The 10,112-nt window shown below is 36.9% G+C and overlaps 1 protein-coding gene and 1 non-coding gene across 3 annotated transcripts in view; both read left to right on the top strand.

The window, feature by feature from the left end:
• The window catches only part of TAOK1 (TAO kinase 1), a 169,684-nt gene extending 159,572 nt beyond the window's left edge, over positions 1-10,112 (top strand). For both annotated transcript variants that reach the window (XM_073004795.1, XM_073004796.1), the window contains one exon: positions 745-10,112. In XM_073004795.1, coding sequence (XP_072860896.1) covers positions 745-1,206 — 462 coding nt within the window. In that variant the 3' untranslated portion in view covers positions 1,207-10,112. The remainder of the gene's footprint in view (positions 1-744) is intronic.
• Positions 1,814-2,002, top strand: LOC119621977 (U2 spliceosomal RNA). The gene has a single exon (XR_005238606.1). It is a non-coding gene; the product is annotated as a U2 spliceosomal RNA (small nuclear RNA).

A 10,112-nucleotide genomic window follows, 5' to 3' on the forward strand; every position in this document is an offset into this window, starting at 1 on the left:
AATTATACTGATTCCCTGATTCCTAAGGGACATCTCTTTTTATTTTTATTTATTTTTTGTTTTTTATTTTTTTGTGAGATGGAGTCTTACTCTGTCGCCAAGGCTGGAGTGCAGTGGCGTGATCTCGGCTCACTGCAACGTCCACCTCCCAGGTTCACACCATTCTCCTGCCTCAGCCTCCCGAGTAGCTGGGACTACAGGGGCCTGCCACCACCATGCCTGGCTAATTTTTTGTATTTTTAGTAGACATGGGGTTTCACCATGTTAGCCAGAATGATCTCTGTCTCCTGACCTCAGGATCCGCCTGCATCAGCCTCCCAAAGTGCTGGGATTACCAGCGTGAGCCACCGCGCCCGGCCTTGATTTTTAAATGTATATCCATAGCGTCAAATAATAGACACTAGAGACTACAGAAGGTGGGAGGGTGGGAGATGAGCGAGGGATGAAAAATTACCTGTTGGGTATAGTGTTCCCTATTCAAGTTATGGGTGCACTAAAAGCCCAGACTTCACCACTATGCAATACATGCATGTAAAAAAATCTGCAGTTGTACCCCCTGAATATATAAAAACTTTAAAATTTTTTTAATAAAGGGAAAAATTTAAATAAAATTTGAAACTCATGGACAAATGTACATCCATAGAATAGCCACTTCAAAACTGAATGATTATTGCTTCCTTTATTTATAGACTTAAAAAAAATAAATTGGCTTTCATTTTTCTTCCTTCGTCCAATCTCCAACAGATTGAAGAAGAGATGTTGGCTTTGCAGAATGAGCGCACAGAACGAATACGAAGCCTGTTGGAACGTCAAGCCAGAGAAATTGAAGCTTTTGACTCTGAAAGCATGAGATTAGGTTTTAGTAATATGGTCCTTTCTAATCTCTCCCCTGAGGCATTCAGCCACAGCTACCCAGGAGCTTCTGGTTGGTCACACAACCCTACTGGGGGTCCTGGACCTCACTGGGGTCATCCCATGGGTGGCCCACCACAAGCTTGGGGCCATCCAATGCAAGGTGGACCCCAGCCATGGGGTCACCCCTCAGGGCCAATGCAAGGGGTACCTCGAGGTAGCAGTATGGGAGTCCGCAATAGCCCCCAGGCTCTGAGGCGGACAGCTTCTGGGGGACGGACGGAGCAGGGCATGAGCAGAAGCACGAGTGTCACTTCACAAATATCCAATGGGTCACACATGTCTTATACATAACTTAATAATTGAGAGTGGCAATTCCGCTGGAGCTGTCTGCCAAAAGAAACTGCCTACAGACATCGTCACAGCAGCCTCCTCACTTGGGTACTACAGTGTGGAAGCTGAGTGCATATGGTATATTTTATTCATTTTTGTAAAGCGTTCTGTTTTGTGTTTACTAATTGGGATGTCATAGTACTTGGCTGCCGGGTTTGTTTGTGTTTTTAACTTTTGGGGAAATTTTGAAAAGTGGAGTTGATATTAAAAATAAATGTGTATGTGTGTGTATATATATACACATATATACACATATATTATGCATGTGGTGGAAATAATTGGCTAGATAGGGGATTTTTCTGAACACGGCAAAAATAAAACACAGCAAAGTGGCTTCAGTTATCACTTTTGGGTGTCTGTATCGTAAGAAGTTTCTGAAAAGATATAAAGCCTTTTTATCCCATATCCCAAATTCTTATGAGCCACTCACAGCAGGCAGCATATGTTGAAATAAGTTATTACTGGTACACACCTGCATCCCCTCACCAATGTATTTATTTGTTATTAAATTGATCTGACTTCTCAGCCTCATTTGGACTAAAAAAAGGAAGCAGAAATCCATGAACACATTGCTTCTCGGCCTTTTGGCTAAGATCAAGTGTAGAAATCCATGAACACTAAAGGACTGCATTGACTTTTTCGGAGAGTAGAAAACAACCTAGTTTTTTTTTTTCCTGAATGCTTCATAGGCTTGTGAGTGATTTTTGTCCATTCAGTTGTGCCTTCTTTGTATTATGATAAGATGGGGGTACTTAAGGAGATCACAAGTTGTGTGGGGATTGCATTAACAAACCTGTGAGCCTTCAATGGGGAAGACCAGAAGGGTGAGAGGGGCCCAGAAAGTTCATATGGTGGGTATGTCCCGCAGCAGAGTGAGGTGAAGCTTACATGTCCTGATGTTTTGTTGCTTATACTGTGATATCTCATCCTAGCTAAGCTCTATAACGCCCAAGACCCCAAACAGTACTTTTATTTTGTTTGTACAAAAAGAAAGACATATAGCCAATACAAATCAAATGCCAGAGGTATTTGAATGATGCCATATTTGCAAATTGCCATCTATTGAAATTCTCATCACACTACATAGACATAATTATTATCTCCTTTTGGCTTATGTGATTTTCTGTTTACAAGTAGAATAGCCAATTATTTAAATGTTTAGTTGCCACAGTGAACCAGGAGTCACTGAGCCAATGACTTTACCAGCTGCTGACTAATCCTCATCACCACTGTAGATTTTGCTGCATGTGCAGGTCCTCTATTTTTAATTGCTGTTTTCATTGCTGCAGTACTTCACAAACTTCTAGTTCGTTGAGACTTAGTGGCCATTTGGCATCAAGTTAACATCACACAATAGGAAACACCACTTCCACAAGTCTCAAGCCTCAGTGCTAAAGTACTACTGAAAAGGAACTAGGAAGTTTGGCCAATTAAGAAAAAAAAGTAAAAGTAAGTTATAGTGGTCAGGGAATCTCTTGACGAAAGCTAACTCTTTTTCAGGGGGCACATGTTTTGTTTTGTTTTGTTTTGTTCTGTTTTGTTTTGTTGTACAATGAAGGATGAACCCAATGCTAAAAAGTCAGTTGTTTTCATGGTTTTCCATTTTTTGTATAGAAATTGAGTTGGAGGTGGGTAGGAAGCTGTGAGTATGACTTGAAGAAAAATATCCTTTTCAGTGACAAATCAGAGTTTCTTACAAGTTACTGTCCTGCTCCCTTCCAAGTTGTCTTGAAGAATCCTTGCTGCTAACTCTGGATCCTGCTTCTCCTATAGTCAGGGGGCTCCAAGGTAGAAATCTCTTAAGTCCCTCTCAGTGGCACTCTTTGCCTAGACCAAACTAATGACCAAATAGTAATCAATCTATCACTGTTGAAATCCTGGTTTTCTCAACCAAATTTTAAATCTTCCCCAGGTATGTCAGTCGAGTTGCCATGAATCCTCACCTGTAGGAGTTTCTGAGATTCAGGAAACTGGAAGGAAATTAATGTTTTAATGTAAATGTTTTTAAAACCAAGATCACCATAGAGTTCACACAAAATTTTAGGCAGTGTTTCAAGAAGCACTCTTAAGTGTTGTCCTTTCGGCCATGCTCCAGGTCACCAGTTTTTAGGTAAATATGACATGTACTTAAAATATCAGTGAAAGGGGCTTTCGGTCGTCTCAGTATCTTTTTTGCATTCAGGTATTATAGTGTTTCCAACAAATTGAGAAATCTACGTATTTGGTGTAAAACGATAAGAGAGAGCTTTAGAATTTAATAAAATATCAAAAATATAATTTGATACCCTTAAAAATTATTCATAGATCTGGCTGCTCTGTACTACTGGATGGGTGGAATAGGGAAGCAGATTAGTTTTGCATACAAAACTCTTTCAAACCCAAAATACTACTGGTGGTACATTTTAAAGTCCAGTTGTGGACTTAAATTTAAGTCAAATTGAGTTACTGAGTCCATTCAGATCTCCAGTAGGGTTTTTTATCTAATGTAATTATTTGGCCACCTGTTTTACATGTAGATCATGACTCTGCCTGGATTTTACCATTAAGTTAATTTTAAAGTATATATATAGTTTACAAAAATGATTCAAATTAATTGGTTTGTATATGTTTGTGAGATCTAGCTTCTGAGGAATCTCATACATGGTAGGAACCATCACAGAGTAAAGCTTGTAGCAGAAAAATTGGAAAGGTTTTGAGATATCCTAGGGAAAGAGCAAGCACTTTCTGGGGAATCAGTGGGCAAATATCAATATTTGATCAAATTAACACTACCTCCTTCCCAGTGTTGGTGTTCACTCACTATATATGTCTTTTAGAAAATTAAAAGTGTGGAAAATTTGTGTAGCATATCAAGAAGTTGTAAATGCTATATCTGGTATCCAGAGGCTGGCTGTAAAAAGTTCCTTGGTGTCACTCTATCTCCCATTTTTTTTGGTTAGCATTTTAAAAATGCAAAGCCACATACTTTGAAATATATTATTCCAAACTGAGCTCCCTTCCCTTTGCACATCTTTTTTCCTCCCCTTATTGAAGTCAGCTCAAACCCCAAATTCTAGTATCCAAAAGTATTTTTGTTTGTATAATGTTATCTGAAAAATGTGTTTATATTATATTTTCAGAGCTGCAATTCTTATTTGCCATTTCAATACCTACAGATAAAGAGTCTTACATTTGAAGCCACACACACTGGTGTAATATGCTTAGTACTCTAGGTCAAGGATTTGTTGGTAAATGGAACATTTTAGCATAGTCATTATGATATTTGGTTGCCTAGACATCAGGCAAACATTCAGTACACTAAAGAAACTATCCTGGACACTCCCTCCCACCTCCACCAATTTTTTTCTCACCCCCTTTTCAAAAATTGAAAACTCTATGAGTGTCTTTTTCAGACCATAAAGCAGACTTTAGTGACTTTCTATTTCTGTAAATACTAAATGTCTGGCATTTTAAACTTTTATAGAATATATTGTGTTGGACACTGGAATAATACTATTTATTTTCACCTGTGAAAAATGACTTCATTGTACTTGAAACACCTCCTTTGCATTTCTCCATTTGTGCCATTCACTAGTGGAAATAAATTGTATTATACCATGATCTACTGGCTTTTTAAAACTGTGTTAAATATGCACATTTTTGGCATAGCTATTATCATTTGTATGTATATATTGTATATACATATAAGTGTGTGTATAGATAGATGGATGGATGTAACTCATACTGTACATTTCCATCAGGGCACTTAAAGTTCTGTTATTTTTGTTTGGTTTTGTTATTTCAGTCCTCAGTTAAGGCAAGAATGCATGTGTTTCTTAAGAATGAGTACTCTGCGTTGATATTTATGAGAAGGTCGTCATTAGATACAGTCTTTTCCTTTTTAATCCCCTCTTGGCATTTGTGTGAATGGAGAGGACGTTAAATAAAATTTGGAATCATAAGTTGCAATGCAGTAAAATGGTGCTGGGGAAGGAGCCGGTTAGTGTTTCTGTAAGTTTGTGTTGTGATGCAATAAAAGATAAGTAATGCAGAGAGAGATGAACCATGGAAAGTAAGAACACGGGTGGTGATTCCTCTGCAAAGATGATTAAAAAAAAAAAACCAATACATCACACAGTCTTTATGTGCTTTCTGTATGTATTTCTTAGTAGTGATACCATTGATCCTCTTACTTTTTTTACTCCATTAATACTAATAATTATATACTTTGCTGAGGATCAAAACAGCCAAGAAAGGAATTACTGCTAAAACATCTAAGATTCTCCTAAACTGTAACATCAACAGGAAATGGCCACTGGGAGAGAAGGATTTGGTATTGGGTGAGGGGCTTTCTCCCTTTACCTGCCTCTTCTTGCTTGCTCTAATAGTAAGTTCTTTGTGCACCTTCCACCACTTCCGAGCCACTACTATTCAAGTAGAGATTTGTTCCAACACATTAACTTTTTCCTTGGAGGTTTAAATGGTCCTGCATTTTGTCCTATGCTCACAATGTGAAGTGTCTTGTGTATTCAAGTCAAAAAATAATATGTTTAAGGTATATAAGTGTGAATCTCCTATAATGATGGAAGAAGATATTCTCTTGTCTTAGATAGATGCTCCAAGAGCAGTGTCAAAACTTGGGCTGTCATCTTTGACCTGTTTACCAAAATGCAGACCATTATTGAAGAAAAACAAATTCTCTATTTTGTTTTCCCCCATCTAACATGATAGTGCCCACAACCAGGTTGTAGCATTGCCTTTTAAAAGAGACTCACTCACTCTTAGTTTTTAAGAACTGGAAATTTCCCATCCTCAGATTCCTTCAAGGATGAAGAGTTGGCTGTACACTTAGCAGACTTGCCTCTTATATGCAAGGACTACTGATTGAAGTCTGTTTTGCTGTGTCTGGTTATGTTGTCTGCACTTTTATGAAATCACTACAATAGGTCTGCATTGGAAATGACTATTAATTTGTAAAGAAGTAAGTTTTATTAAACACTGTCTAGAAAAAGAAAGTGAAGCTGAGAACTCTTCCTTTATTGTACTTTTATATTTTCTGCTGAATTCTGGTAGTTCCTTTAAAGTCATGTTGACTAATGTTTTCCTCCTTGTTTGTATTCAGATTTCCAAAATTTCACTCATACAAGGGAAGAGACTCCATCTGGCTTAATGGTAGTCTTTAGATCATAAGAAATATATAAATTAGCATGCACCTTATCTGCCTGTTGTGGGTTTCTTAAACTTGCACTTCCTACCCACCCAAAGATAGATATCCTTTAAAGAAAATAAAGGCAGAGAATTAAAACTGGGGAGCCATTTACTATGTCACCGTCACTGTTAACTGTTTCCCAGCAATCTAAACTTTTTGAAGTTTCAGAGGTTTTTTTTTTTTTTTTTTTTTTTTTGTATATATGTCTGTGTGATTGTATTGTATTGTTTTGTTTTTAAATATACAAGGAATTCTTTAAGTAGAGAAAAAGGTTAATCCTCACTGAAACACCAGGATGCCCACTGGATATACTAATCTGAACATCTATAGGTAGTTTGTCATGAAAAAGTGGAGAGAAGATGAGACTTTTGAATGAATGAAAAAGGGTATCTTGATGCCCAGAATTCCCCCCAAAGTACGGGTAATTCAACCTGCACAGTTTTGTTTCACTCAAAGTATTTAGCACTTGTGAGTGAAAAATCATGTAATTATCTGTAAATATGTAGCTAACAAATTGACCTAGTTTCTGTATTTTTTTGTTTTTGTACTAAAGTTTATAGGTCTGTGCCAGCTAGAGAGAAGTTGCTGTCATTACCAGTTGTGGTCCTAGCATCTAACCCTGAAACCATCCTAGGTGACATTTTTAGAATTAATACTTAAATGTTGTTAAACAGGGGGAAATAAAGCTTAATCATTGGTCAGGTTTGAGATCTTTTGCAGTGAAATAACTTTATTTAATATAAATGATCACATGTCCTCAATCATGAATGAGGTAGGGAGCCTCTCTCCCCCAGTGGCCATGTTTACAAAAGTGTGTTTTGTCTATAAAGTGCAAGTGTTTTAATGTTTATGTAAATTATGCAGGTGATAAAATGGTTTGGAACTGTTTATTGGGCTCTTTAACTGAATTTTCAAATGAAATGAACTATGCTTATTGCTGGCACATTGATCCCATTTCTGGAACATTACGTATGTTCTTTTGTCATTACCCAATTTAACCTCCCTTTCTCTGATATGCCTTGTAGCCAAAGTATTAAAGGCTGATGAACATAGACGAGGGAAATGCATTTCTTAGAAATCCATGAACTCTCAGTTGTATGCTTTCAGTACTCGTGTTAATATGTTTCTATGGCAACTCTGAGGTCAGTGGTTTAGAAATGAGATACCAGTGTTAATGAAAAGTGTGTGCTCTTTGCTTTTGCATGGCTTGGCTTAGTATCCAAGGTATATTAGGGCCACTTGAAAGCATGAAGACCAATTATATAGGGAACAGGATTCTCTCAGTGGCACATTTTGCTTTTTCTGAGCCCCAAATACATTGCCTGGGCATGAACATAGTTACCATAAATTGCACATGGTCATGGAGTGAATTATGTGACTTTAAAGGAGGTAACTGCCCAACATTTGCTGATTCTGGGTGGTCTATGTGACCGTTTGGCACGTATCCAAAAACCCAGAGGCTATTGGAACCCTTCCAACCCTTTTTCCTTTGTCATAGACAAATGTATATATAACTTATCAAGATGTTGGCTGTCCTGGTGTATTGCCAGACAGCTCTCTTTTGGTTCCCATTCCAAATGTGCTGCTGTCCTTCTTTGCATTTCACAATATCAAAGAAACCACCACCCTTCTTCGTAACAGCATTTTATGCCTTTTATTCCACATTAAATGGGAATTGTGCCTACTTAGGAGTGCCCCTCCAATTAATTACATGCGTCCAAGAATAATCCAAGCCGGAGACACAAGGTGGGAAAACATTTCAAACAAACAAACAAAAAGTCCTCTTAAGGCCAGTAATTTATCTGCAAAGGTATTTTATCACACCTTGACACCTATGAGCCTATTAGGAGTTGCAGGTGGTTTCATTGAGTAAAATCCAAGAAAAGAGAAGGATGTGTGTGTGGGGTTTCTATTAGAAGATAATTTTGTTCCCATTTTACCTTTCCTTTTTTGATCCTTCTCTGCTAGAACAGGTTAATTCTCAAATTTTTTTTTTTTTTTTAAGGAAATTTTTACAAAAGCAATGGTTGGATGTAAATAACATTTAAAGTATACTGCACATAACTTCCCCAGACTGTTCCAATCTGATAATTTGTAAATGCTTTAGAGTTTTTTAAATTAACACTTGTGTTGCTAAATCCTATTTATGTAAGTCTGCTAAAGTTTTTTAGCCCACTTAAAACTTAAGACAACCATTTAAATAATGGATGGGTTACTATGAGCAAATTAGCTTTCAGAACCCCCTTGTTTTAGTATATGAAAAAGCCTAATGCGCATTAATGAGGTTGAAGAGACTATGAGAAATATGTATAGTGTATATTTTAAAACAGCTTTGCTTGTATTGTGAAGATTTAAAAACAAACTTGAGATTTTTAACGTAACTATTAACACAGTTTTAACATAAGTTATCCCACTGGGTTTAAGAGCATCTTGAATGTATAATCCTTTTTGTAACCCAGGTTGGTTTCTACTTTTACCAGTCACCCAAACGTATTTATGTTTTTAGTTTTATGTACTCATTTCCCTTTGTTTTCCTCAAACAGCATGATTTTTTTTTGCACATGTAGAAATTTTTTAAAAGAAAAAAATTAGTACATCATTTTCTCTGGATTTTCTTCACTTCCGTCTTCCTTTCTACTAACCCCTTCCTTAAAGGCCATATCACTCCATTTGCATTATTTGTGCAAATGCCAGGGTTGGTTTTTATTTTTATTTTTGCTATTTACCTAAAAAAAGAAAATGCTTCAGTCAATTGCTTTTTTATTTAAAAAAAAAAAAAAAAAAAAGAAAAGAAAAAAAGCTGTAACCTTATCATTTCTGAGTAGACCATTGAGAGATGAATGCACACCTGTAATAGCCCAGGACCAGCTCTGGTGGCTAAAGGGAATATGTTAACTAAGCAAGAGGTTCTTTTCTAAAAGTGGTATCTGTTATCCACAATGTATTTCAGTTATTCCCACAAGTCAGGGGTCCAGATAAAATGAGGGTTATCAGCTAACTGATATGCTATCATTGAGGTTCATCAATGAATTTGTACATTTCTAGTTCCCTTTGGTGAAGGGAAAAATGATGATTTTGCAAGACCTAGATTTTGGCTTGGTTTCTTGCCTCCTTTTTTGGCAGCCTTCATCTTCTCATCTCCCAAACCCCTTGAGCCTGTAGGGTTTTCATAGTGGACAAAGAACTTGTGGTCTTTTAAAACTGGGACTGATATTTTTTTGAGAGAGTATCGTGTTCAAAGTGTGATGTTCTACCACTTTACCAATAACTAATTTTAAATACACACTGTCCTCTCGATTTTTGGACCAAACAGACGCTCACAGTGGAGGCTTATCAAGGGTTGCATTGGGGAAGAAGCCTCTCCCTTTCTGTCAGCACCAGCTGGTAAAGGTGACTGTACAGATGTGCATTTTCCTTTTGGTATAAATGGTCCACAGCACTAACTGGTAAGGCTTATTGTACAGTATATTGTCAGTATTCTTCTGGTTCAGCATACCTTATAGTTCATATATAACCTGTATTAATTGTATAGATCGTGCATTTAAAGCTGTTACCAAGTTGTCAGAACATAAGAGCGAAAACAAGGTCATATGTAATATTTTGTTTGTAAGTATCCTTTGTATCATAGCAAAGGAAATGTTTAAAAAAATCAACTGTAATAAAGTAATTTTAGTACACA

Source organism: Chlorocebus sabaeus, chromosome 16, assembly GCF_047675955.1.
Source record: "Chlorocebus sabaeus isolate Y175 chromosome 16, mChlSab1.0.hap1, whole genome shotgun sequence".
NCBI classification, from domain to species: Eukaryota; Metazoa; Chordata; class Mammalia; order Primates; family Cercopithecidae; genus Chlorocebus; species Chlorocebus sabaeus.